General features: G+C 59.3%; 1 protein-coding gene across 1 annotated transcript in view; it reads right to left on the reverse strand.

The window, feature by feature from the left end:
* GRAMD4 (GRAM domain containing 4) overlaps nt 1-27,925 on the reverse strand; it is a 58,650-nt gene that overhangs the window by 11,716 nt on the left and 19,009 nt on the right. The window contains exons 2-5 of the mRNA XM_075553489.1: nt 16,805-17,018; nt 12,802-12,922; nt 4,199-4,319; nt 1,661-1,722 (exon numbers count right to left, since the gene is read on the reverse strand). Coding sequence (XP_075409604.1) covers nt 1,661-1,722; nt 4,199-4,319; nt 12,802-12,922; nt 16,805-17,018 — 518 coding nt within the window. The remainder of the gene's footprint in view (nt 1-1,660; nt 1,723-4,198; nt 4,320-12,801; nt 12,923-16,804; nt 17,019-27,925) is intronic.

Genomic DNA, 27,925 nt, shown 5'->3' on the forward strand with positions numbered 1-27,925 from the left:
CATCATTGCATGTGTTGGGGAGTCTGAAGAGGAATTTATAGTCTGGTTTCGGATATATGGGCTAATATCGGACTTATGGACTTGATCTGGACTGGGCTGGGCGTTTACTGCTCAGAAGAACAATTACTCTTTGTCATAGAGATCTTTCTTCTGTATAGATCCGTCTCCCTGGGTTTGTTTCTCTAGTCAACCTGGACTAACACACATCATAACACAGAAGATGGAAGTGGGCGAGGATTCCATCTTGCTTGGATCCACAATCCCTGCTCCTGGCAGCAGCAGACAAGGGATCGAAAGACGTGCTGCACTGGGCAAATCTGCTGCCCTTTCGAGAAAGGGCTCTGACATCCCTTTGAGGGCGTGGTGCGTCTGGTCCCAGCGCAACATTTTCCACGGCCGCAGAGACGTGTGTTGGCTGGACAGTGGGCTGGACGACCGAAGAAGAATCGACCGATGCCTGTGGGTTCTGGTGTTGGTGAAGAATACGGAACGTCCCACAGACTGTCCGGAGAACCAACGATCTCTCTTGGGAGTACAGACATTATGGAACGCGCCTCAGAGGTCATGAGGATGGTGAGACGGTACAAGACCAGGGAGGGGCCGGTCCCTGGAGAAGGACGTGTTTGGAAACTTAGAGGGTTAGCGAGAAAACAGAAGACCCTCAAGGAAATGGATTAACACAGTGGCAGCAGCCATGCGCTCAAACATAGCAAAGGTATGGAGGATGATGCAAAAGAAGCCCTGGTGGTGTCGTGGTTACACGTTGGGCTGCAATCCCCATGGTCGGCAGTTCTCTGAGGGAGAAAGACTGGGCTTTCCACTCCGGTCCACAGTAACAGTCTAGGTAACCCACAGGGGGTCGCTATTAGTCAGCACTGACTCATGGCAGTGAACTTGGTTTGGTTGTGAGGTTTACTGCTCAGCCGCTTCTCCTGTACTTGCAACAATGTTGCAAAGTGAACTCGAGGTTTCTTAGTTATGGATCAAGGGTGTTACAGTGTTTCTCCTTGGAGAGTCTGCTGTTCAGGGAGCCCTGGCGGTGATGTCAAGTAATGGGAATGTCAGTGGTTCAACCCCCCGGAGACTGTCTGCTTCTAGAAAGATCTATGGCCCGGGGAAGCCTAACCAGGGTCACCAGGAGTCAGAATCGCCTGGACGGCCCCAGAGTCTTTCTGGTGTGCTCACTTGTGGTGGCCCTGGGACGGCGGAGCAGAGCTGCCCCCAGGGTTGTCCGGGCTGGAATCTCGATTGAAGCAGACAGCCATGTCTGCTCCAAACCAAAGAGATAGGTTAGTAGCTGCACACTTAAATGGCGGTGCCGGCAGGAATCCTTACATGACTGGCCCTTTGCAGACTGCAGCTCAGGGCGGAGACAGAATGTCCTGTCCTCACCCAGCGCCCGAGCCGTCCCTTCTAACTGTGCTGCCCAGCCACAGCAGCATGGCTGGCCGGGGAGCGTGGGGCTCCACCTCCCAGAGGAGCTTGCAGGGACGCTGGGATGGCTACAGCTTTGCTCCCGTGAGAAATGGAATGCGGTTTGCTAGGAGCCGCTTGTTGGCTGTAATGAGTCATAGATCCCAGAGAAAGAGTTTGAATGCACGCAGGGGCCAGGGACACAACTCCTTCCACCTCACTGTCCCCCCCGCCTGCCCCCACTCACCTGCTCCATTGTTAGCCTGGGTCTGCCCTTTCGGGGGCTGCTGAGCCGGCTGCTCCTCGGACCTAGAGTGGGGACAGAAGAGGTGAGACAGCCGTTAGAAGGGGTCCCTGAAGAACCCTGCCCTCCCTGAGGGATCTAGGTGCCCCACTGTGCTCCTGTTCACTGGCAGTGGGGGGGCTAGAGACCCTCTGGACTCCACCACTGCTTATCAGAAAGTGGGCTTTTCTTGGGGGGAGTTGTGTTTTGGTTACTGGGGGAGCTGTGCCGGGGTTCACTGAGCTGAGCAGAACTGGGCTCTGCAGGCTGTTCACTGGTTGGGACCTCCCAGAAGCACCCAGGTGAGGTAGTGGGCGGGAGGAGGGTGTTTTTTTTTGGGGGGGGGCTCTCAATCTGCCAAAATTTCAGCCAGAGGTTGGACACTGAGCTGTTTGCACCCCCCGTTCTCCCGGGGGGAGGACTCCAGAGCCACAAAAGAGCCCCCTGAGCTCAGGCTGCTTGCTTGGTCAGCATCTTCGCCTCCCCCTGACTCCGGCGCCCTAGCTAACAGTGCCTCTGTTGCTGCTGGCGTGTCAGCTGCCTTCCAGCTGGGCACCATTTCCCCCTGTGACCCTGTGAAGATGCTGCTGGTCTCCTGCCGCCCCACACTCGGATGGGAGGGGACCACCAGAATCCAGGAGATGGGGGGGGGGGCAGTAGGGCCTCGCCAGGGCAGGAAGCAGCATTTGCAGTCCTGGTAGGGGGGCTCAGAGCCAAGTCGAGGTGAGGGAGGGGAGCACTAACACATATCTGCCCAAGTGTGTGCTGTGAGGGCCCAGGGGCTCCTGCCTGGGACACTAGAGCCGTCACTGCTGGTATCAAATGTAAGGACGCTGCCTGGAAATGCCCTGAGAGAAGCTGACAAGTACTTCGTTACCCACATGTTGCCTTTGGGCCCAGAAGCAGGGTCCCCAGGGGGTGGCATCCAGGTCCAGAGCCCTCAGCTCCCCACATCTGCCCTGTGGGGCTGGTGTGACTTTGTGCTGGGAACCAGATGGCCACCGTCACCATGTCCTGATAAACAGGACAGATGGCAACGTGCTGGCCACCGTCACGGTCAGTACTTCCTTCAAGATACCTCGGCACCTTCCCCACTGCAAAAGCCTCCGAGAACATTCCAAGCAGATTCCACCGTACCCTGTCCCACCCCCCTGGGGGGTCAGGCCATCACGCCAGGGTGGAGAGGACCCAGTGGCCTTTTGTCAAAGCTCGTCATTCCTGGAGGCACCCAGGGGGTTCGAGTCCCCCCAGAGGCAGTGTGGGAAAAAAGGCCAGGAAACTCGATTCTGAAAGTCCACCAGGATGGCCACCTCACAAAGGGCACTGACCAACGACAAGGCCGACATGCGCCCCCACAGGGGCGGGCTGTGCATAGTGGGCATCGGGCTCTAGGGTAGGGGGGGATGCAGGGGCCATTGGTCAGACCTCCCAGGCTGCTTTGGCCACCGTGTGGGGTTCCTTGGGACAATGAGGGCTGGTTTAATAGCACCCACTCAGCTCTCTGGGAGGCAGAAAGCAGTGGCCATGTAGTGGAGGATGGGGGATCCCATGGGGCAAAGGGAAGTGCCTGTACTGTAGGGGCGGGGACATCGCCCATGTGGTGGGGGTTAGGGAGACAGGAGACAGGAGACACCTCTTCTCTAGGGTCTAGGTGGCACCCACCAGGAAAGGGGACCGAGGCAGACCTCTAAGGTCACTGCCCGCTCAGTGGGGTGCTGTGGGAGAGTGAGGCATGACCAACAGGGTCAGGAGGCACAGAGGTAGGGTCAGGAGGCACAGAAGCAGGGCCAAGATGCAGTGAGGTCTGGCCAGCGTGTCCTTACCCCTACCCCTACCCCCTACTCCCCTACCACCACTTTAGGGTACAGGCTTTCGGAGAGTGCTGCAGTCCGAGCTCCTCCCGCCACCATCCTGCTCCTGACCTCAACCTGGCTGCCTCCCTCCTGATTTGGGGCTCCCACTACTTTTACCATGCCCCCACCATATAGATAAGGAAACCGAGGCACGGGAAGGCAGCCACCTTCCCAAGAAACCCACTCTCCCACCGTAACTGCACAGCAGGGTTTCAAACCTAGGAAGCAGGGGCCCAGGCTGAGGGCCCCCCAGCTCTCCCCTCCCACCCCTCCAGGACCTGGGGAGGTGCTCCCATGAAGCTCTGGGGTGGGACTGAGCACCTAGAGGTGGAGTCAAGGGCTTCACACCACTGATGGCAGGGGGTATGGGAGGGCACAGAGGAAGGTGAGGTCCATGGGCTGCATCCCAGCCCTGGGCAGCTGACCCTGGTCCTGGGCAGCAGACACCAGTCCTGGCTGGGCCACCACCAGGCTCTGCTTAGGGCCCCCATAGACTTGGCCTCCTGGAAGGACAACAGCTCCCTCAGGGAGAGGCAATTGCGCTGTGGCCCCCATACCTGGCTGTGGCCGCCCTACCTGGGTTTGCCTCTGTACCTGGCTGTGGACCATACCTGGATGTGGTCCCCGTACCTGACTGTGACCCCCATACCTGGCCTTCAGCGCCTCCTGGACCCTCTGCTCCAGCTCCAGCCGCCTCTGCCGCTCCCTCTCCAATTCCTGACGCAGCGTCTCGGCATTGGTCTCTTCCCGAAGCTTCCGGAGCTCCTCCTCTGTGAGGGGGAGGGGAGGAGGGGGCCACAGTCACCACCTCGACACCACCAAGGGCCAATGCTAGGATGACGCAGAGCAGGACCACCTCAGCCTCTATGGGGATCCATCAAGAGCCCCACTACTACCTTGCATGGACACTGCTCAGGGCTTCCTGTTGGAATGCAGCACCTGTGAACATGGGCTCACCTGCTGCCCTACCCCACCCCTGCTTGAGATCTGCAGCAAGTACACCTGTGCACACACCTGTGTGTACACCTATGTGCACCTCTGTACCCCAGGCCAGGCTGTGTCAGCCAGTGACAAACGTGATGACCCCACCAGCTGGGGAGACCCTGTGCCCAGGTCGCCCCACTAGACAATGCTGGCACCCCAGCACCCAGGTTCCCCAGATGGAGCACAAAGGCCCCAACACCCAGGCTGAGCAGCACACACCCCAGTCTCCACCAGGGCACCACCCTGCCCCCACAAGACAGGCCCACTGGGAGCTTACTGGGGGGGCGGGGGGCACAGGCACCAGAGCTCACCGCAGGACCCCATGAATAAGGCACAGGACTCATCTGGTCCCAGGGGGTGGGGTTTATGGGGGTCCAGACCTTAGGGACCCCAGCCTGGCCCTTCATCAGGCTCCTGCCTGGCCCTTCATCAGGCTCCTGCTCATGCCCTGCACACCTGAGCAGAGGACCCATGGGAACACCCCTGCCTGAAAAGGGTGTCAGTCACATTATAAATGGCTGGGTGCTGGCCCCCGCCTGGCCATGGCGACTCTTGGTGGGTGCCTGTGGCCCCTTGGTTGGTGGAACTGGTGTCCCCGTAGCACCAGGCTGCATCCTCAACTCACATGTGGTTGGTTCCCCGGGCACGGAGATGGAGCCCCTGCCACCCACCTCACCCCCCCACAGGCCCAGAAACCCCCACAGGCTCCCTCTACCACACTCCACCCTGGGCCCTCTCCAGCAACAGCCAGTACACACTGAGCTCAAGGAGACTGGCTGGGAGGAGATAGGGCCGGGCCAGCTGCACAACACCTGCCAGCCAGGTGCTCATCAGGTGAGGGAGGGGGAGGGGCCCCTCTCTGAGGGTGGGTCCCACTGTACCAGCTACCCGTACAAGTTGGCCTGCCACTCCTCGACTGGTCCTCAGAGGAAGTCCAGGGGAAGGGCACATGGCCCACACAGCTGCTCACCCCCTCCCCCACGAGAGGCCTCAGAGCAGCAGGGGACCGGTGTCCCCCTTCTAGCTCTCCCTGGCCAACGGCCTCCAGCCGCTCTGCCTACAGATCACCATGTGACCCCGGCTTATGACACCCTCCATACACACAGTCCTGGCTGCTGCACATGCACACCCAGGCACCCTCAGTGCCACCACTGCCCCGCTGCCTGCCTCTGCCACTTACAGGGACCCTGAGGGTGACATCAGCTGCCCCCCCCCCCCATAACCCGGGATGCCTGCCCACCTCCAGGCCCTTCACTCAGTCTCATCATGAAGTCCCTTTGTCCCGTGAGGTGACATGTTCCCAGGACCAGGATCAGGGAGGGATGTCATCATTGGAGGCTGGGATTTGTCCAACGGGCCCCCCAGTGACAAACACCGGGGCCCCAGAACGCTGCCACTGGCCCTGGGGTGAAGGAACCCTTGAGCTTAGGAACTGCTCTGTGGAGCCAAGACCCTCTCCAAGAATCCTTCTCCCCGGGGTGGGTGCAGGCCAAGCAGGGGCTGCCAGAGACCCATCTCCTGGGGTGGGGGTGGGAGTGGGGGCTCTGGTCCCCGAGTCCTTGCTCAGCAGGAGCCATGGGAAGGCCTGTTCTCGGCTGGTGATCCACACAGTGCTACAGACACAACCGCGGCCAGGGGCTTCTCACTGCTCACCCGCCCGTCCTCCCTCGGGGCAGGCCCTGCTTGGCACCCGCTGCACAAAGGCTGAGTTAGCCATGGGCACCCCTGCTGGGGCCCTGATGAGTGGGGCTCCCGCGTGACACATTCAGGTCACTGATAGCGCCGCTCTCTACAGGGCAGAGGCGGCAGGATCCTGGGCACGGATTTCACCCGCCTCTGCCAGCACCGAGTGAGGTGGGGCAGGGTGGGGGGAGGCTGCCTGCTGGGTGGGAAATGCTGAGCTGGCTTCTCAGGTCACCTCTGGGCCTGGCCACCTAGGGGGACAGGTGCTCTAGGAGCTGGCTCTGCCAAGGAGCCCAGCCCACCTATCCAACTGCACTGAGTACCCCCAGCCCTGAATACCACCTCTCCACTCACCCCCAGAGCTCAGAGCCTGGCCTCTCCCACTGTTACAGACGCACAGGGCATGGGAAGGCACAAGCAGGCTGTTGTCTGGGGCTGTCATCCCACCACTGACTCATAGTGACACCGTGTCCCACAGAACGCACCCCTGGTCCTGCGCCGTCCTGGCACTGTCCTTAGGTTGGAGCCCAACGATGCGGCCACCGTGGCAGGCCATCTCGCCAAGGACCCTCCTCCCCTCGACCAAATGTGATGTCGTTTTCCAGGGACTGGTTTTTCCCGACAACATGCCAAAGTACAGGGGAAGTCTCGCTGCCCTTGCCTTTCAGGACTGTTCCAGACGCACTTCTTCCAAACAGACGTTTGTCCTCTGACAGTCTTGGCACCCCATCTTCCTCTCCAGCACCTTCTTCCTAGCTGTGTCTGCTGAGACAAGCATCGGAGGGCACTGGACACACCCCGCTGGATTCAGGTGCACCCTGGTCAGCACAGTGAGCTCTGTGCTCACCGGCACTTGAACACTAGCTTCACGGGACATGTCTTGTGGACGCAGCTCCATCTCCTCAGCGACAATCACAGAAACCGTTTGCGTTGACCTCCCGCCACTCATGCTGATGTGTGTCCATCGAGCGGACAAAGGATGTCCCTGTTCGCTTTCTTCCAAGTCTTCTCATCTGGGAGTTCTCTCTGCGGTCCTCCTCTCTCTACAGGTGCGTGTCAATGTACTGAGATCATGCATGGAGTTATTAACCCCAGGGGCCCGTTTCATTCCCGAGAGCATTTGCTTCAGTGACACAGACAAGCGCGGCCAAAGACTCCTTGAAGAGTAAACGTCAAAGGTAAAAGACATGAACGGACTGACCGGCCTAACCGACCCTTACGAGCCATCGAACCCATGACCTCCAGTGTCACATAATGCTCAGTACTGTAAAACTCGTCTGAATATGTATCGTCACACAGTTTCATTTCTAAGTTAGCAGCATGTCGTGGCGTTAAGTAAGTTGTGTTTTAAAGAAAAGGTGTGGTCTTGTTCACATGCCCACTGGGCATGCGTCCCCAGAGAGGGCTGGAGAAAAATGCGGGCTGACCTGGGATTTCCCCAACACGGCCCTCAAGTTGGGGGCCTCATCTCCTGAGCCCCAGCCAGCCCCAACAACCCCAGATAGGCGGCCCATGCAGCGCCCACCACCCACGATCCCCTCACACGTGCACACCACTGCACGCTCCACCAACCCCGGCTAATTCCACACAGCAGCTGGATGAGCTGCAGCAGCTGCCCAGGGAGCAGGGGCCCGACTGCCCCCCAGGGAGGGGCTGAACAAAAGGCATGGGAGTTAGAGGCTATTTGTGAACCTGCAGGAGTAGGCCTCTCAAACAGGAATCCTTCTGGCACCCAATCCAACAGGCCCCACTTCAGCCAGAAATAAAAGTCAAGTGATAGTCTTTAAATAAACTTCCTTCCAGTAAGCCGGCTGTGTGGGCTCGGGGCCTGCAGAAGGCAGCCCTGCCACCTGGTCGGGTCGGGGGCCAGAGCCACACAAGTATGACCTGCTGGGGCCTCTGCCCCTTCACCTCTCTCAGTGAACTCTCGCCTGGAGAGTTCTCCGGGCAGCCGGCCAACTCACCGGCAAGAGGTCTTTCTAGAAGCTCAAGCCATGCCCTCCCCACTGTTCCCGCCACCATGGCCAGAGAGCCGAGCGGGAACAACTGGGCCAACCTTGCCTTCCCAGTGCTCCAACCAGTCGGGGTCAGGTGGCTTCCCCACCTGGCTCAACCCCCGTCTATCTCAGGGAAACAGCCTGCCCTGACTAAATCCCCGCCCCCATTTTCCCTGGACACCTGTCCTCCCAGGCTCCTGAGAAAGGAACACTGGTGGTGCTGTGTGCTATGGGTTGAGATGCTAACTGCAAGGTCAGCGGTTCAAACCCACCAGCCGCTAAGCTGAAGCAAATGATGAGGCTTTCGACTCCTATACAGATTTAAAGTCTCGGAACCCCCCAAGGGGCAGTTCTACACTGTCCTACGGAGCCATCGCGATGAATCTGAATCGACTCAGCGGCAGGGAGAGGATGCAGCTGCCGGTTCCGACTCACGGCGACTACAGTGGAGCGAAACACGAGCTGGTCCTCGCCATCCTCACAATCATTACGTTGGCACCCACTGTGGCAGCCACTGGTCAGTGGGTCAGTCTTGCCAAAGGCCCTCCTCTCTTTTGCTGCCCCTCCACCTCACCAAGCAGGACTGGTCTCTCCCGATCAAATGTCCAGGATACGTGAGAGAAGTCTCACCATCGTTGCCTCTATGGAGCATTTTGACTGTCACTTCTTCGGGACAGGTTTCCGGCGGTCCCCGGAACTTTCACGATTCTTCTCCAGCACTGTCTTTCAGGTGCATGGCTTCCTCTGCTGTCTTCCTGGCTCGGGGTCCAGCTTTCACGTGCAGAGGAGGCGGCTGACAGCACCCTGGCTTGGGCCGGGCACATCTTTGTCCTCAGAGTGATATCCGTGCTTGTCAATGTTTTCAGAGAGGTCTCGTGTGGCAGAATGGAGCCCAGGTGGAGTAGCGGTTACATGCTGGGCTGCTAACCACAAGGCCAGCAGTTCAAAACCACCAGTTGTTCTGAGGGAGAAAATTGAGGCTTTCCACTCCCATCAAGAATTGCAGTCTCGGAAACCCACAAGCACTGTTCTTCCCTGTCCTGCAGGGTGGTTGTAAGTCAGGACCGACTCAGGAGCCGTGAGTTTGGTGTGAGCTTGTGCCCACTCATCCACCTGTGCACTGAGCACCTACTGGCAGCCAGCCCTGGGGCCTGGCTGTGGGGGTTATAGATAAGCAGGTGAGGCAGACCAGCTGTGTGGGGTCCAGACATGGCCTAAAAGGCCAAGACAAGGGAACGAACTGCTCCAGGCTCAAGGAGACCAGAGCGAAGGGCAAAGGAGAGCCACATCCAGCTTGATCTTCAAGCTTATCTGGCGACAAAGAACCTTCTCGGGTCCGATGGGGAAAACCACAGGCAGCGAGAGCTGGGCCTGCGGTGATTTCCTGACTTGGGTGACTGTGGTGCAGGCACAGGTTCTTGCTCACAGGAAGCACACAGTGTGCTGCGTGCTCGAGGGCACAGCGTGCCTGCAAACGGCCCTCAACAGCCTGGAAAGGAACGCTGGGTCAAATGGATGACGGATAGACAATGAAGGGAGGTGCGTGAGCGAGGGGGTAAGAGGGTATGTGCATGGACGGATGGGTGGACAATGCGGGGGTAGATGTGAATGTGTACTTTGGGAATGTTGGCAGGAGAGACCGGTCCCTCATCATGCTTGATAAAGTGGAGGGGCAGTGACAGAGAGGAAGACCCTCGACAAGATGGACTGACACAGTGGCTGCAATGACGGACAGTGCTTTGTCCTGTTCTTCACAGGGTCTCTATGGGTCAGAACTTACTCGATGGCACCGACAGCCAACAGCAGAAGAGAATGTGGATGGGGGAAGATGAGGGATGGATAGGTAGATGGGTGGATGAAGGATGGATGGGTAGGTGATGGAAGGAGGGCAGATGGATGGATAAGTAGATGAGTGGGTAGATAGATTGACAGGTGGATAATGCATGCGTATATGGGAAGGTGGCAGTGTGGGTGAGTGGATGGATGGATGGAAGATGAATGGATGAATGGGGGGTGGATGGGTAGGTAGATGGATGGATGGATGGATGGATGAAAGATGAATGGATGAATGGGTGGGTGGATGGGTAGGTGGATGGATGGATGGATGAAAGATGAATGGATGAATGGGGGGTGGATGAGTACATGGGTGGGTGGGTAGGTAGATGGATGGATAAAGGGATGGATGAGTGAATGAGTAGGTGGACAAGTGGGTGGATGAGTACATGGGTGGGTGGGCTAAGAGAAAGAGGGAAGGAGAGAGGAGAGGACCTGATCAAGCAAGTGTGAGCAAATGTCAACCCTGTGGGGAAGATTCTAGGTGAAGAATAAGAACTTCTCTGCACTGAGTTTTAAACTTTTCTGCAAGTCTAAAATTACGTCAGGACAAAAAATTCAAATGGAATAACCCTAGCAAGCCTTAAAATCTTAATTCAGGGGCAGGGGCGGGGGTGGGGATAGGCAGCCCACCTCTGCCCCGAGTGGATGGCACAGCCACAGAGGAGGGCTCCCGTGGCCTCAAGCCTGGTGCTGGGACTGCGTCCTCGCTGGGACAGGCCCAGGACTAAAGAACCGGAAGCAAACAGCAGTGCAGCTTCCCAGTGTGATCCCCTTGCCTGGTGGACCGGCTGTTTCCGGGGAGAGGCTGTGTGTGCTCCTGTGGGATTGAGACCAACAGGAGGCTGTTGGTGTCGCACGCATGCATGCACGCGCGCACCCACGCACACCAGCAGTCCGGGCCGAGAGAAAGACAGACAGAGGGCAGTGTGAGGAGATAAGGGAAACCCTGGGGCCTGGAGGAGAACCTGAGCCCTCAGCGTGGGCTCAGGTGGAAGCACCGGAAGGCCTACCACCCACGGCCAGCCGGCACGAGCGCTTCTGCCCACATCCCGCCTGGAGGAAGCAGTGCACTTTGGGGAAATGGCTGGTCCCAGACCGAGGGAGGAGCTGGTGAAGGTGAGCCTGGAATGTCTCCTTCCTCAGACAGCAAAGACGGAGAAGGCGGGAATGATGGTGGGATGAAGACCTCGTGCTGCCCTCGCACCAAACACACACACATCACGCCCTCGTCCACCCCCTGGGATGCTGGCGCAGCACTTTGAAAACTGGGAACTAGGTGGGGAGTGGGGGACCATCTAGCACGTCTCCTGACTTTCCGTAGGAGTCGCATGGTCGGGTGCCCCCAAGAGTGGTCAGCAGAAGAATGTTGGTTCTCAGAAAAGCATCGGGCCTCACGCAGAGAGAGAGGTCAGGAGTCTAAAGGGACCAGTCCCACTCGGCCTCTGGTGAAATGGTTTCCGTCTCCTGTCCTTTGGACACGTGGTCAGGAGAGACCAGGCCCTAGGGAAGGACGGCACACTGGGTCAAGTGGGGGGGGGGCAGCAAGAGAGTAAGGGAGGCCCCAGACAAGAAGGTTCTGTCTACGTTTTGTGACCAGATCCAACCCCTAAGGAAATGGCTGAGTTGAGGGTATCGTGAGGATGGGGTCCCCTGGGCCATCTCTGCCCACTGCTCCCATCCAGGGAACCCCACCCCCGCCACCTGGTCCCTCTAGCTATTCTTTGGGTCCCCTCTCCTCTCCCAGGGACACTGCCCTGGCAGCTCACTGACCCTGTGGCCCTGTCAACAGCAGGCATCTAGCCCACAGAAGGGTGGCCACTCAGGGTCCACAGTGACGGAGAGTGGGGGCGGGTGGGGGCAGCACGGAGGGCAGCTCCGCCCCTCAGGTCCTCAAACGATCTCCCGCAAGAACTGCTCAGCCCAACCTGCTGAACACGCACCGGAACATACTCACATGGAGCTTGCAAGTCCCAGGCCCCACTGCATGCCTTAGCCAAAGCACTGTCTACCCCCCAACTCCGCAACTAGGTTCCACGTGGCCTGCTTGACAGCCATGAGGTCCAGGCTCTGCCTGGAGCCACCTCGGTTACTGCCTTGATTCACAGGGAGGCAGTCACTCCCCGGTGTGTCCAGCACCCTCACCACTCACGAAGGCAGGACACTGAAGCAGGGTCAAGGGACCACAGCGGAGCTCAGGGCCCCCCCAGCTTCCCCAGCCCCTTCTAGGACCATCTCCCACGAGCATCTGGCAAACGGGTCCCCGTGGCTGAGATGCATAGAGGGCCCAGGACCAGCTCGGCTACCCTTCCTCCCGGTGTGCTCGGGAAAGCAGGGATAGGCATGGAATTACGGAACTTTCCAGAAGCACAAAACTCTGACACAGTCAGAGTTAACCAATGCCGGGACTCATGCAGAGGCCGGGAAAACGCTCCAAGACCGCGTCGTCTCCAATCCAGAATGGCTTCCCACCCCAGCAGACTTGGGACAGTAGACTGCCGGGGATGCCATGCTGATCACAATTGTGATCCCATGTTTCCTCCAGCCAGCTCCTGATGGTAGTACAGCAGGCAGGTCATTCCACCCATCCTCTTCCCCATGCCTCGTCCCTTCCTGTCCCCTCCCATCCCCTTCCCCATGCCCCATCCTGTCCCGGTCCCATCCCTGCCCCCATGCTGTTCCCGTCCCCAGTCCCCATCCTGCCCCTGCCCCTGCCCCTGTGCTGTCCCTATCCCCATCCCTAGGGGATGCTTACGGAGAAAGTGCTTTTCCAGCAGGGCGATTTCCAGGTGGCCTTTGATCTCATTCAGCCGGTCCGACTCTGTCCTGTTGAAGTCCTGGACCCCGGCAGCCATGATGAGGGTCCCCGGGCCAGCCTGTGAGAGTGCAGAGGTGCTCAGAGCAGCCCTCAAGCCTCTTCTTCCCACAGTCCTCCAAGATGCACAGGCCCCGCGGTAGGCGCAGTGGGGTGGGTGCCTTCCAGAACCAAGGCCAGGGACATCTCAGAGAGCAGGGCCACTGGGAGACCAACTAAGAAAGGGCTAAACTTCCACACCAGACTTCTGCCAGGCTTGGACCCCGGCCATCACCAGCACGGCCTTCAGCGGCAGTGGCAACGGCACCTAGCAATTCACTGCCGCCGCCGCTGCCGCTGCCGCTGCCACCGCTGCTACCACCGCCATTAGGTGCTGAGGAGCTGGGGAGGCGGGCAGGCCTGGGTGCACACGGGGCCAGTCCGAGATAGCACGGGGCATGTGACCTGTCAAGCACAGAGCCCCTTACTGGGAGTTGTAGGGCAGGAACCTTGGGGAGGGCCAGGGGACAGGGAGGTAACTAGAAGGCAATGGAGGAGGGGCAGGGGGAAGGGAGAGGCCATAGCCACAGCCCACCAGCTGGGCTGAGAGGGCAGCCAGGGTGGCCGGGCCCCGAGACCAAGGCACCCGGACTAGACTCAGCAGGCCCGCAGTAGCTGCTCAGGTTACAGGCTCCCTGTGTGCAGCCGGGACACGGGTGCTGGCAGGGAGGAGGAAGAGCTGGGGCAGCCTGTCCACCTGGGGGTGCCAGGGGCCAGCTTTCAGCCCATGAGATGCCACAGTGGCTGGGCAGGCCCTCCTTACCCCCCACACACACCAGGGGCCTGAGGCTCAGCCTCGACTCTTTGCCCCTCTCAGACAGATCTGCCCAGGCTAGCATCGGGTGGCCTTGTAATAACCCATGTCCCTTGCTTGCAGCCACAGCCAAGAGAATGGGAGGTCTCGGGACAGCAGGTTTGGGGTGTCTGACCTCTGGGATAGTCACCTGCTCAGTCCTGGGCCTAGGCTTCCACAGGCGGAGGTTCCTGAGTGTTCCCAGAGCCCAGACAGGGCAGTCCCAGGGAGGCAGACAAGCATGGCTTAAAGGCAGGTCCTTCCACCTGCCAGCCATCTGAGGCCGGCAGGCAAGAAGAGCACTGCGAACACCCGGCCCACAAGGACCCCACTCAGCAGCCTGGGGTGTAGCCCCATTGGCTCCAGGCAGCCGTTGGTGGCTGGGGGCGGGGGTGTCATTTCATGGTCCCTGCCATCAGGGCCTGGCCTGAGGGGGCACAGGTGCCAGGGAGAGGAGGGGTGTACGCGGGTCTCCCCCTGGCACCCCACCCTTCCTTCCTGGCCGGAGCAGAAGGGGAAGGACAGACACGAGGAGCCTGACAGAGGCGAGAGCAGCTTTTCCTCATCAATATTTCAGGGTCATGAATAATTGCAGCAGCCTACACACTGACAGCGCCCAGACGCTTGTATCATCCCCCTCTCACCGCCCCCCTTAAGCAAAGGAAGACGAGGCTCCAGGGACAATGGCCCAAGTGTCAGGGGATCCTTGTGAGGCCGGCCTTTGGTCCCCCATATCAAGGTCCCCCCACCAACTCGGGGCTGGGGCCGGTCTTGCCTCAGTGTCCCTCTCCTCCTCCACTGCCTTACTCTGACCTGACCCTGAGTCCTTACCTCGGCCAGGTGCTGACCTGTCACCTACCAACACGGCACCTCGGACTCTGTGGACCCTGCCGTCTAACCCCCACCCAGCTCTGCTACTCTCTCTGCACCATCATCCCTGTCTGTTGACACTTCCACCCCCCTACCAGGGGGTGCCCACACAGGGCCCCCCAGTGAGCCCCCAGAAAAGCCAGCTCTGACACTGATGCCCCCCCCACCCCACCCAAGAGTCTGAACTCCCCCTGCCCACTAAACCCAGGTCTCCACTGGCAGGATCAAACGCCTGGAACCGACACTCAATCCCTCTTCCCTCTAGCCGGATCTCTAACCAGTGAGCCCCACACCCCCAGTCTGGATGCTCTCACCACCCAGACATCCCTCCTGGTCTCAGCTGACAGGTAAAGGTACCTGGAAGCAGGACACTGTCAGTCAATGTCCCCAAATGAACCCAGCCTATCCTCTTGCTCACAGGAGCTCCCCGAGCTAAGCCAGTGGGCGGGGAGGGAGGGCAAAGGGCCCAAGTGTGGCAGTGGGGTGTAAGGGGTGATGTGCCGGTAGGGGGGCCTCTCTCAGAGCCCCCAGACCTCACTATCCACCTGCTTACCCAGGGCAGGCCAGGCTCGGACCCTCCACTCATCTTGTTCCCCGTGGGCTCCTGGCTCTGGGGAGGGGCACACCCCCCAGGTTCTACTCATCTGACCCTTGTGGAGACAGGAACCCCCTACTGCATGTGCCCCCACACGGGTATCCCCACACCAGATGCCCTCACACCACAGGCACCCCGCTCACTAGGTGCTCCCCCTACCAGGCAACTGCACATAGCAGGCAACCCCATACCCAGTACCCCACCCCAGAACCCTCTCCAAAGTGCCCCTACAGCAGGTACCCCCACACCCTCTAGGGCATCCCCGTGCCCTGTGCCAGAACTTGCAGGCTGGGGCCCTCGGCGGCACTGTTGTTAGGTGTCCAACCCCCCGGCCCACATCCAGCTACCCACCCTCATGTGCACTCAAACAAGGGTGCTCTGCTGGTGTGGGCTGGACCTCTAGCTCCACTCTCACCAGAGCCTGGTGGATCCACTCTCTCACCACTCGCTCCCCCAATCCCCGAGCCCTGGCTGGACAGACAGGATGCAGACAGCCAGCATGGCCATGGTTCTGCTCCCTCCTGGTCAGGGTTGTAGGTCAGACCTTCATTCCCAAGGTCCCCACCACCCAGATCCTGGACCCCAGCCCTCCAGGCAGACTGCTATTTTTCCGGCCCTGCTGCCGGCCGCCCTCCACAAAGCCAGCCAGGCAACCGTGAGCACCAGGAGCAGGGCAGCGTCCTGCAGCCTGGAAGGCACCAGAAGCATCTATCCCTTATTTACCCATGCCAGGAGCCACCCTGACCATCCTGTCAGCCCACAGCAATAAGGCAGGCCCAGATGCCATGCCCACAGCCACACCCACAGACTGCTGGTCTCTAGAGCCCACCGCCAGTGGGAGACAGTCTCACCCTTGAGGGCCATGGCAGGCCCAGGCCAAGCTCAGTGGCTGTGCCAGGCCAGAAGAGGCCACAGTGGGGCCCCCGCCACCACCGGGCTTATTTTCAAAAGCTTCTAATAGGCAGGGATCATCCATTGTCTGTCCCCTGCCAAGCAAGGTGCACAGTGGGTGCACACTGCCCACAGCTCCAGATAGACTCTGCAGGGCTGACCAGGGCTCAGGGACAGACACCCTGGCCCAGCCAGGTGGGAAAGATAAGCCCCTGAGGGCAGACAGGTGGGGGTCCCTGACTCAGCACTCTGTCTGCCCCCTACCCCCACCCAAACCAGGGCTCCCAAAGGTGGCTTCTATCTAGGACACCCCTCAGGAGGCAGAGGGTCCAACAGGGGACCCTCCCTTGGCAAAGAGCCTGTCCTGCCACTGAGCAGGGCTGAGAGCCCCCACCCCATGAGCCCAGCAGGAGGCGGGCATGGGCATGGGTCACAATGAGTGTGACACACGGAGACTGCCTGCCAGCCTCTCCTCAGTTGGAGATGGCCATGCTGTCTCGACATCTGAGAATGGGGACAGCCCCACCCCCAACCAAGGGGCACCCACCCCCCAGTCCGACCTCCCACCCCCATCCCTGGGACAGGGCCCAAAGACCAGACTGGGGCAGCTCCCCATCCTTCCATCCCCATGGAGATGGGGAACAGAGTCCACTGCCCAAGCTATGCCAGCCCCGCATCTTCACCCGACCACTGGGGTGGGGCCACAGGCAGCACTCCCCGTCCACCCCCTGGGGAGGGGCAGAGGGGGCACTCACGGGGTCCCTCAGCTCCTCGCTGTCTCGGGCCGCCACGCTCCGAGGGGCCTTCAAAGGCGGCTCGTCTCCACACTCGGTGTCCGAGGCCGTGGGCGACTCCACCAGGTCGGGGAAGTCCTCGCGTTTGTGACCTCTGAACCGGATCCGGTCCAGCCTCCTTAGCATGTTCAGCACCGTGCCTCTCTGCTTCACCTTAACATGACGGTAGGGCTCCCTGCAGGGGGGTGGGGGGAGGGGGAGAGGGCCGTCACACACCCACTCGGGCTCACCCCGCCGCCTGCACATTCCCTATTCTCAACAGAAACGGGTGTGCCCAAAGAAGGGCATTTGTGGCAGACGCAAAGGTAACCTGTGACCGGTGCCTAACAGCAGATCATCCCAGAAACCGAGAGAGGACAAAACCTCACGACCGAGGAAGCCCACCAGCCACCGGGGGTGAGGGCCCCTTCGGGGGACCCTGTGGTGGACAAAAGACAGCTGGGCACAGGGGTGCTGGGCTAGGGTGGACGGCAACTAACATTACCTTTTCCACCACCACCTCCACCTCCTCTGCCACTTTCACCACCTTCTCCACCACCTCCACCTTTACCACCTCCATCACCTCCCCCACTGCGTGCAAAGGCTCTCCAGCCTCGCAGAAGAGGGTCTGGGCCCTGAGTCACAGGCCAGAGGCACCAGCAAGCTACACCCACCCTGCGCACTTGCTCAGAAAGGCAGCACCTGCATCTGCCGGAGGAGAGACAAACTGGGGGCCACAGGGAGGGCAGGGGCGAGCAACGCCAGTGTGGGGCTGGCCTCTCAGCGATGCAGTCAAGTGGACGGGGCCATTGGATGGGGCTCAGTTGTCTGGCCAGGCTCCAGCTACCTCCCACCCCCCAAAAATGCTGGCACAGACCCACCAGCAACACAGCAATGCTGCTAGAGACCCTGCCGCCCAAAGCACTGAACCAGGAGGAAAGTCGGGCTGTGGAGCCTGCCACGTGTGCAGCAGCACTCAGGAAGTGCATGCCCAAGAGCCACCTGGGAAACCCCGCCTCCCACGGACGACGGTCACTGCATGGACGGTGGCCAATGTGACATTGCCAAGGTGACCAAACACCACTGTGGCGGCTCCCATGACAGGAAACCATCCCTCTCCAGAGGGCCGCAGGAGGAAACTTCCAAGTGCCAGCCCACGCCAGGAAAGAGCCGCACCCATGAGTCACCGGCTAGGGCAGACGCAGACAAGTGGACGGTCCCCTTCACTTGTCTATAAAGCTGGCAGCGTCTGCCAGACGGAAGCCAGAGGCCGAGTACCCACACACAGGAGTCGTGTCCAACACTCTCCCACAGTGCATGCGGGTGCCACCATTCTGGAAGGCAGCCTGGGGTGTCCACACCTGTGCCAGGTGTGCACACTCAGACTCAGATCGCAGGTGCAGGCAGGGGCAGAAGGGAGGCTCCTGCCGCATTTCCCAGTGTCACAACACACAGCCGGAAGGACTCTGCTGACGCAAAGGGGACACACAGTTAAAGTCCCGATCGTACGGACTCACTGTCCCTTGGAACGGTTTCACTGACACCCGCACTCTTTGCTCAGGGTTCACCAGTCACGTGGGAGGCAGACAACAAGACAGGGTGGAACCACCCCAGTGGGCTTCCGAGACGGCAACTGTTTACAGGAGCAGAAAGGCCTGTCTTTCTCCCGAGGAGCGGCTGGTGGTTTCGAACTCCTGACCGCATAGCAAGCAGCCCAGCTCAGAACCCATTATGCCACCAGGGCTTGGTGATCAAACACAAAATTACAGATATCACGTCGATGCCGACTCACAGTGACCCTAACGGACAGGGTGGAATTGCCCCTGTGGGTTTCCTACACTACAACTCTTTCACAAGCGTAGAAAGAACCGTCTTTCGCCCAAACTACTGACCTTGCAGTCAGCAGCCCAACCTGCTGGCTCATCCTTATGAATTGAGCTGCTCACTGCAGACCTGCAAGTTCGAACCCACCAGCTGCTCTTTGGGAGAAAGATGAGGCTTTCTGCGCCCTAGAAGAAACCCGGTCTCAGACACCCACGGGGGCAGCTCTAACTCAGTCAGGGACCCCCAGCCCCAACACAGCCTGGACATCTACCTCAAAAAAACCCAAAAAAAGCCCAGCCACTGAAGAGAGCTAGCAGGAGCCCTACGCACCTGCCCACGGAGACTTTCTTGTGAGATAAGGACAGGAAGGTTTGGGTGGAGTTTCCGTGCTTTCGTAGACCTGGTCGAAAGGCCGGGCAATCTACTTCCCAAAGCTCAGTCACGGCCAGCCTCACACACATGTGGCCCAGTTCCCCTGGCCGTGAGGTTGCCAGAGGAACTGTGTGTCCAGCACCCCATGGGGCTGGAGTCACCCGTGTATGTGGTTAAACTCGACCAACGCCTTCTCTCTCAACGCCCGGGTTTTGTATGCTCCTCCTGACACTGCCTTGTTGTTAAAGCAGAGAACACTGGAAATAACAGAAAAGGAGGGAAGCAGCTAAAACCACGGACCGCCTAAGATGCCCACGATGAAAACGGTAATAATAACAACACCCACTATAGAGGTTTTTTTAAAACCAAAGGGCATGATGAGAGGGCTTTACAAAATTCATGGAAAAGTGGAAAGAAAAGATATTGGCGTTTTCCCACCGACTTTCTGAAACCCGCAGGGCACCACCTCCAACCCACAGTGACTCCGTGCCCACCACGACAAAGCACCGCCGGTCCGGCACCACAACTGCTGTGTGTGAGCACTGCCACAGCCGCTGTGCCCATCCATCACACTGTCTGGGGTTCTCACCCTCCCCATGGTGGGGTGGCCCCCAGCCTTAGCTCCAGCTGGCAAAGGAGAGGGGACAGAGTGAGTGCTGCCCTGTCCAGCCATCAGTACGCAGCTGGGCACTGGCCATGGCTGCAGTGGCCAAGCCTAGCCCAACTCCCAGACCCCTGCCTCCTGCCCTACCAGATGCCCAGGTCATCTAAACACTGCCTACCTATCCACCCCCCAGTAGGGGCTCCCAGAGACTCCCACGCACACCCACCCCATCCCTGGGGTGGCAGCAACTATTGCTGGGCGGGGACAGCTCTCCGCCCCTAAACACAACAAGCTGTTTTGCCTCCCAACCTGGTCACATGTGACACCCCTTCACCTAAGTACCCCCAAATCCAAGATGAGGACCCTAAGGGCAAGAAACAGGGTGTGTGAGCCTGGGACCTTGGAAAACGGGCAGTGGACCCTAACCCAAAGCTGAGCCCTGTGGGGGTGGGGTTGGGGGTCTTCCTTGCCTCCCCTCTCCTGCTGCCCTGGCCCCACCCCCTCCTCCCAACTACACCCCTCACTCCTGACCCCTGGGGAGGACGCCTCAGCTCCTGTGTACAGACCCGGTCCCTCCACACACACGGCTTCCAGAAGTTCCCTGCATGCCTACCTTGCCTGGTGCCTCCTCCCCTCTCAGATAGGCCCCCCACCTAGTTTTCTCCTGCCCAGCCCTGAGGCCACACTCCCAGACAGTTGACCCCACCTCTCACCCTGCCTGACCACAGGTGGTCTCCCTCCCCCCTCCTCCAGAACCGTCTGGGTCCCTGGCATTGTGCACCCAGGGTCTGGAGCAATCACCCAGGGCCAGTGCAGTCCTCTGCACAGGGACTCAGGGGGCCCTGACCTGCACACCCCGGCACCCACTGCCCGGTACCAACCTCCATGTGGAAGTGGCTGCCCTGGGGAAGGGTCCCCCTTCCAGAAGCAGAGATGCAGTAGGGGCTGCTGCTGTGCAGGAGCGGGTTGGACACGTCCCCTACCCTCACCAGGCTCTGCAGCCCTCCACCCGGAAGGCTCAGCAGTCAGGCCACTGTGCTCACAGGCCCTGGGATGCAGGCAGCCGGGTGCTGAAACCCTGGCCCACTCTGGATGGACAAAGGAGGCAGTGTGTGGGACCACAAAGGGCCCTTCCCCTCCTGGCTAAAGCTGAGAAAGAAGTGGTTCCTGGGCTCGGGCACCGGGCCAAGTCCTGAGACACCCGCCTCCCAGCTACCCCTTGTCATGCAGTGCACACTGCCTCTAGATCCCCACACCCTGGGTCGCCCGCCCTGGTTCTCAGCCATAGCATCCGCCCCCACCCCCAGCCACCCCTCACCAGGCTGCCCCTCACACTGCCCTTGCCCCACATCCCGGGTCCCCGCCTCCCTGCAGAACCACCCCTCCTCGCCTGCGTTACACTCTGCCCCCAAGCCCCATCCTGGATCCCTGATCCCGGTCCTTAGACCATGCCCAGAGTCACCCCTCAGGGCACAGTGCACAATGCCCCCTCCCCCCTGCCCAGGTCCCTGGCCCTCACCCCACTGTTCACGCTCCCATAGGAACTGCCGTTGTTCCTAAACCACATTCCTGAGGGGAATCAGGGTTGAGCAGGACTGGAGTCTCCACCCCCCGCGCCCCCATGGCTCCCAGAGTCCACTGGCCCTGCCAAGTGATTGCTGGGCGGTGCTCAGATCCCGGACCTCCGTGGGGCAGCTAGAGACCCCCAGGCTCAGAAGATGGACATCAAAGACAGCCCAGCTCAGACCTCACACTTAGAAGCCTCCTGCCATGCACACACCTGGGACCCAGAGGTCTCCTGAGGGCTACTGATGCTGCTGGTCCCTACGCCTGATGGCAGGGCCGAAGGTGGAGCCTGTCCAAGGCGCAACACTTGTCCTGCATGCCTACCCAGGACATGAGGGACAGCAAGACCCCAGGCACTGCTGACTTGCAGCTCTACCTAGAGCCCCCTGGGCACCCTGGCCACAAGACACAGCATCCCAGGGCCCCTACTTCCCAAGGCTTCGGTGGGCTCATGTGCTGCTCAAGGCAGCCCAGGGGTGCTTGGTGCCCTGTCCCCCACTGCTCAGTCCTACCTCCCAGCACAGGAGCCAACATCTGTTCCTGGTCACCATCTCTGTCACCCCGCCCGTGGCCCCAAGAAAGCCTCAGAGCCCACCCTGTGGAAACACAACAAGCTTCCCAGCTGAGCTGGGTAAGAGGTAGGGTCTCTCCTGTCTGCCCCTCCCCACCCCTTTCCCACTCAGCTGGCTCCAGCTGCACCTCTCGGTGCCCCCCTTAAATCTTGAGGTACTCTGCTTCTAGGTGATTCTTACTGGGACTTCCTGGAATGTTGTGGGGGGGGGGGTAAACGGTGACTACTTTGATGTCACCCTGGGGTGGACCACAAACCAGCATTGCTAGTGAGATGTGGGGGGCAGGATGGAGAGGGGCTGTGAGGGGCACAATCTCTTCCCTCCTGGACCCTCAATACGCACATCTCCGTGGGTGCATGCACCCACATGCCCACATTGGCTCTGCGCCCACAACCCTCCGTAAGCTGGGGGGCTCCTGACTTGGGGTGAGCCGATGGTGGAGGAGGGGGTTGCCCAGGCAGGAACACAGGTAAACATGCGAACTATCAGCTTCTTGGGTGGACGGACCCTTGGCACACAATTCAAGATGTTGACTGGGGGCCAGCCAGTGGGAGAAGACCTGGCTTCCGTAAAGGCCAAGGGTTTGGTCTCTGTTTCCCTCAGCACATGATTTACCCACCACAGCACAACGCACAACAACGCTCTGTGGTGTCAGTCCCACACAGCCAGCTGACACCCACAGAATGCCCTCCTCGCTGCGCTGTGGCTGGGTCCTGGGGCCCACAGGAATGCGGCCCCGGCAGGAACACCGCTGAGACTTGTGTTCACATCTGGAGCACCTGGGAAACATCTTTGCTGACGAGATGAGTTTTCTGGAGGCGGACGAAGGTGTCCTAAGTTTGGGGCGTGTGCCGTTCACAGGGAATGGTGACAGGCACCATGCACCTGTTCGGTGACTCAGCGCACTGGCACCTCCTGCTACTCTCTGGGCAATGGGGTGGCACCAGTAGGTACATCAAGTGAAGTGCTGGTGTGTGGCATGTGCCCCCTGCCAGGTATAAAGTCCTCGTGGCCAGTCTCAGCCAGCCAGCATGAAGCTATTGAGCACGCTGTCGTGAGTGACCCGTCCCCGGAGAAGGACAACCTGCTTAGTCAAGCGGAGGGGCGGTGAGAGAGAGGAAGGCCGGCAATGCGACGGACAGACGGATGGACGGGCGCTGTGGCTGCAACCATGGGTGCCAGCACAGGGCCCACTGTGAGGATGGGGCAGGACTGGGCGCGGGAGGGGCGAGGCGAGGGGGGAGCAGGAGGGAGCTGGCAGTCCCTCTGGAAGCCTCCCCGGCGCCATTGCCAGCACCATTCTTGGAGAGACGCAGCAGAGAGCAGACTTGCACGTGTTTATCACTCACCCCCACGCGCTCCCAGCAGCACAGGGAGATGAGCCCGACGTGCGGCGTCTGCTCATCGTGGGTGGGGACCCCCGGGGAGAAGACTGAGCACCCTCCAAAGGGTGCAGGGAACAGAGGGGGTGGGGTCATCACATCTATGAGGGCCTTCTCAGGAGCCCCAAGGGGTCTTGGAAGAGCATGCTAGGGATCTTTGTCTGAAGTGGCGATGGGGGTGGCGGTGGTGCTGAGACCATGGCACCAAGCACCAGAGGAGCAGCGCCCGGGCTGTGGGTGCCCCCACCTCATCTGGCACCAGATGACGGAACTGTGGGGCCCAGTGATGGGAGGGCTGCCCCCACGCCCAGCTGGTGGAGAAGCTTGAGAACCGAGGCAAGTCTGCATCCTCGGTGCTTGCCGAACCCGACTTGTGGTGACTGATCGACGTCCCCGATAAACCTTGTGGTCGCGTCATTTCATGCCAACATGAAGATTTATAAAAGTGAGGGGGTGGATTCACCCTGCCCATCAGGTCCCGGCCTGATGGGGGCTCCTTGTGGGCGTGGCCTTCTCATAAGGAGGGTCCTGGGAACCTCCCCAGAGGCCCCGCCACTGGATCCACAGGACTCTGCACCCGCATTCTGCATCACTGCGTGAGTCTGAGGGGGAGCTTATGGACTAGCGTCGGACTTAGGGAATTGAGGTGGACTAGGCTGGGATGTTTCCTTGATGAACAATGAATTCTTGATCTAAAGCTTTCTCTTACTCACACGAGTGTCACCCGATTTGTTTCTCTGGTGGGCGCGGCCTGATACAAACCCCATTAACTGTGAAAAACGGATGCATTTTCATCACCGCGCTGGCAAGAGGTAATGAAAGTCGCATGGCCTCCCAAAGAACCAAGGAGGACCGCCGGGATGCACTCAGAGGCAAGGGCGGCGAGATTTTGGCTCAGGAGAGACCAGTCCCCGGAGAAGGACATCGTGCTTGTCAAGCAGAGGGGCAGCGCGAGGGGGAGGTCGTGGACGAGGTGGATGGTCACAGCGGCTGCAAGAGGGGGCTCAAGCACAAGAACGCTGCGGGGAGCGCGCAGGACCGCTGGGCGGTGTTCCGTTCTGTTGTGCCCAGGGTCGCGACGAGTTGGAACGGACTCGATGCCACCGAACAACAACAACAAAAGAGGGGGAAGGAGAAACAAGAAGAGAGGACGGCCCTCGAGGAGATGGTTGGCACGGTGGCTGCAACCATGGGCCGACCATAAAAACGATTGTGAGGATGGCGTCTCGATCCCTTGCACGCCGGGTCACTGTCATTCGGAGCTGATCTGATGGCAGCCGACACCAACGAGGTAGCTAGCTAGGCGTCTTGGTGGCATGGCAGCTCTGTGCCCAACTGCCAACCCAAAGCAGGGACCCGCTTCCTCGGGCAGTCCAAGCCTACCTGCCACACTGAGGAAGAGAGGGCTGGCAAGCTCCTGCCACAAAGTGACAGCCTGGAAACCCCCAGGGGAGTCAACTGGATGACCCCAGCGTGTGAAGGTCTTTGTTCTGGGGGGAGAAGGTCATGTGAGAACCGCCCTTGCCCAGAGACATTCATATCTCACCCAGGATTCTGACACAAGGCAGCTCTCTAGGGCAGGGTCAAACTGCCCTGTGGGTTTCCAGGACTGTCACTCTTTACTGGAGTAGAAAGCCTCATCTGTCTCACTCGCACGGGACAGCTTGTGGTTTCAAACTGCTGACCTTTGGGATCGCAGCCCAATGCATCACCAGGACGTCGCCAGAGCTCCTGGGGGAAATTGTAAACTAACACAAACACTACACTAGCCAATCAGATGGGGGCGGGGGGTTCGGGGTGGTTGTCCAATCTTGGAACAGAACTAGTCTTTCCACACAAAACACTGAAAAGGGCAGATTTCATCAAAGAGGAGGCGGGACCCTGGGCAGAGTCAGAGGTATGTGGTTATCTGGGGGAAACCCACTTGTCACACACATTAGGAGGCGCTGATATGGCGTCCGGTGGAAACGGGCAGCAGGAAGCATCAGGGGAAAACCAACAACTGCCAAACCCACGACAACAGACACGCATGTGAACCGTCTGCACAAGAACCACTCCCCCACCGGCTTAAGCATCCAGAGCCTACAGACTGCTCACCGCAAGCCAGGGGTTCAGAGCCAGCAGCCGCTGCTCGGGAAGAAGCGGAGGCTGTCTGCTCTCATCAGGGTCGGCAGTCTCGGGAACTCTGTGTCGTGTGGCTGTGAGTCAGAATGGGCTTGCCAAGAATGGGTTTTGGTTATTTTGTTTTGCTTATTCCCTTTCAGGAGCCCTGGTGGTATCGTGGTTACATGTTGGGCTGCGAACTGCAAGGTCTGCAGTTTGAGTCGCCCCTTAAGAGAAAGATGAGGGTCTCCACTCCCATAAAGAGTTAGTCTCAGAAAGCCACAAGGCCAGTGCTTCCCGGCTGGTAGGGTCGCACATGTCAGCATCAACTCGATGGCAGGAGTTTGGTTGTTTGGGAGTTTAAGGGTGTTGTCTGGTCAGTGTGGAACTGCTAACTGCAAGATCAAAGGTTCAAATCCACCAGCCCCTCTGAAAGATAATGATGAGCGATAAGGCTGTCTGCTCTCAAGAAAAACATGTTGTTTCAGAAACTATCTAGACATCCTGGATCATAGCGACTCTAGTTAGGCTTTCCAAGGCTGTGCATCTGAGTGGGCGCGGACAGCCTCCTTTTCTCCTGTGGGGTTGACTGGTGAGTATGAACCGCTGACCTTGGGGTTGGCGCAGTGACCAAGTTTGCCACCGGGACCCAATTTAAGAGGCTATAAATTATTAGGAGCTTAACACTCACCAATATGCACTGCTGCCCAGTTTATGGGGGTGGGGGTGGGGAGGAAAACACAGAAGATGAAGAGACAAAGGGAGATGGAGCATTTCAGAAGGATCGGCCCTTCGAAGGGCTCCACCTGGCCAGCCGAAGGGGGGACTGCCACAGCTGTAGCCACACCAGGTACACTTGCCCCTCAGTGGCCACAGTGCCCCATCTCGGATCTATGGAGGACTGCTACCTTCTGGACTAAGTTCCTGCACCCAAACAGACCCCCTGCATCCTTCAACTAACCCATCCATCCACCTAGAACCCATGGCTGGCTGCCACAGCCGGCAGTGAAGAAACCACACAGCGTGGCCCGCAGAGGGCTCTCCATGGTCTGAAATGCGGGAGAGGGAGCTCGCTCGGCCAGAGAGGAGTGGAGTCCTGGCACACGCTAGGATGTGGACCAGATCTGAAGTCGGCCCTTACAGCCTGCATCCCAATCTTCTGCACAAGAACTCCTTAAATGGTTGAAAAGCAAGATGGGGACTTTGAGGACCCAAGCGCACCTGAGCCGAACCCTGGTCTCCTGAGTCGCCTCACACGCATGTGCGAGCTGGACGCTAAATAAGAGAGATCGAAGGAGAAGCGATGTGTTTGGATGATGGCTGGCCAAGAAAAGGGAGAGTACTGCTGGCTGCCCAAAGAACAAGATGACAGGTCTTGGAAGAAGTATGGCTGGAATGTTCCTGAGAGGCAAGGATGGGGAGATTTAGTCTCACGTACTTGGGACATGTCCTCAGGAGGGACCGGTCCCTGGAGGACATTGTGCTTGGTAGCATGGAAGGGGAAGCGAAAGGGCAGAAGGTCCTCGATGGAACAGGTGGACGCAGCGGCTAGCACAGTGGGCTTGGGCATAGGAACATTTCGGTGTTTTATTATGTGGCACGTGAAGTCAGAACCGAATGGACGGCACCTAACAACAAAGCAAAAGCAGCAACTGCACAGAGCTGACTGGGCGGCAGGGCGAGGGGCTGGAGGAGATGGGAATGTTTTGGAAACAGACAGCGGTGGTTAAATGCCCAAATAAGAAGTGGTTGCGATGGAAATAAAGTCATCGCTCTGTCAGGAAGGTTTAAACATGCTTACACACACACACACACACACACACATACACATACACTCACACACAACTATACACGCCAGGTCCCACACACGTCTGCCTGTTAAGATGGCTAAAACAAAACCCGAGAGTTCTAAATGCTGACAAGGAGTCAGAGCAACTGAGACTCTCGCATACTGCTGGTGGGAATACTCATGGGAAACAGTGGCAGGTTTGAGCACACACTGGCCATCCGCCCCGGCCCTGGGGATTTAATCAAGGGAAGTGGAGATCTCTGTCCGCGCACGTTCGTGTGAGCTTTATAACAGCTCTGCCCATCGTTACCATGAGATGCACTCTGCCCACGTGCCCTTCAACCGGTGAGCTGGGCCCGGAGGCGGTGCACTCGGCCGGGGCACGACAGCATCCACAGACCTGCCGGACGCGCGCTGGCCATTAACTTTCAACGAGTCAAAGAATCCTCTGTGTCCGCAGAGCGCAAGGAAGAAAAGCAAGGTGCAGCAAGAATGCGCTCTGCCCGGCTGAACTGCATAGGGAAAGCACACATGAAGCTTACTGACTGAGGAGAGGAGCAGCCAGGACATCACCGGGCAATCGCCAAAAACCAGTACAGGAAATGGCAGCTCCATCCCTCCAGTGCCCCTCCTCTGCCTACCACGCCCCCCAGGGGCCCCTCAACTCTCCAGTCACCAGAGAAGAAAACCAAGACCAAACCAAGCTCGCTACCCTCAGGCTAAGGCCAACTCATAGCAACCCTGCAGGGCAGGGTAGAACCGCTCCTGTGGGTTCCGAGATTCTGGAGAGGAGCATATAGCCTTATCTGTCTCCAGAGGAGCAGCTGCTGGTCTCAAACTGATGACCTTGTGGTTAACTGCCAGCCACTAAGTAACCACTGCATCACCAGG

Source organism: Tenrec ecaudatus, chromosome 6 (genome assembly GCF_050624435.1).
Source record: "Tenrec ecaudatus isolate mTenEca1 chromosome 6, mTenEca1.hap1, whole genome shotgun sequence".
In the NCBI taxonomy this organism is placed as follows: domain Eukaryota; kingdom Metazoa; phylum Chordata; class Mammalia; order Afrosoricida; family Tenrecidae; genus Tenrec; species Tenrec ecaudatus.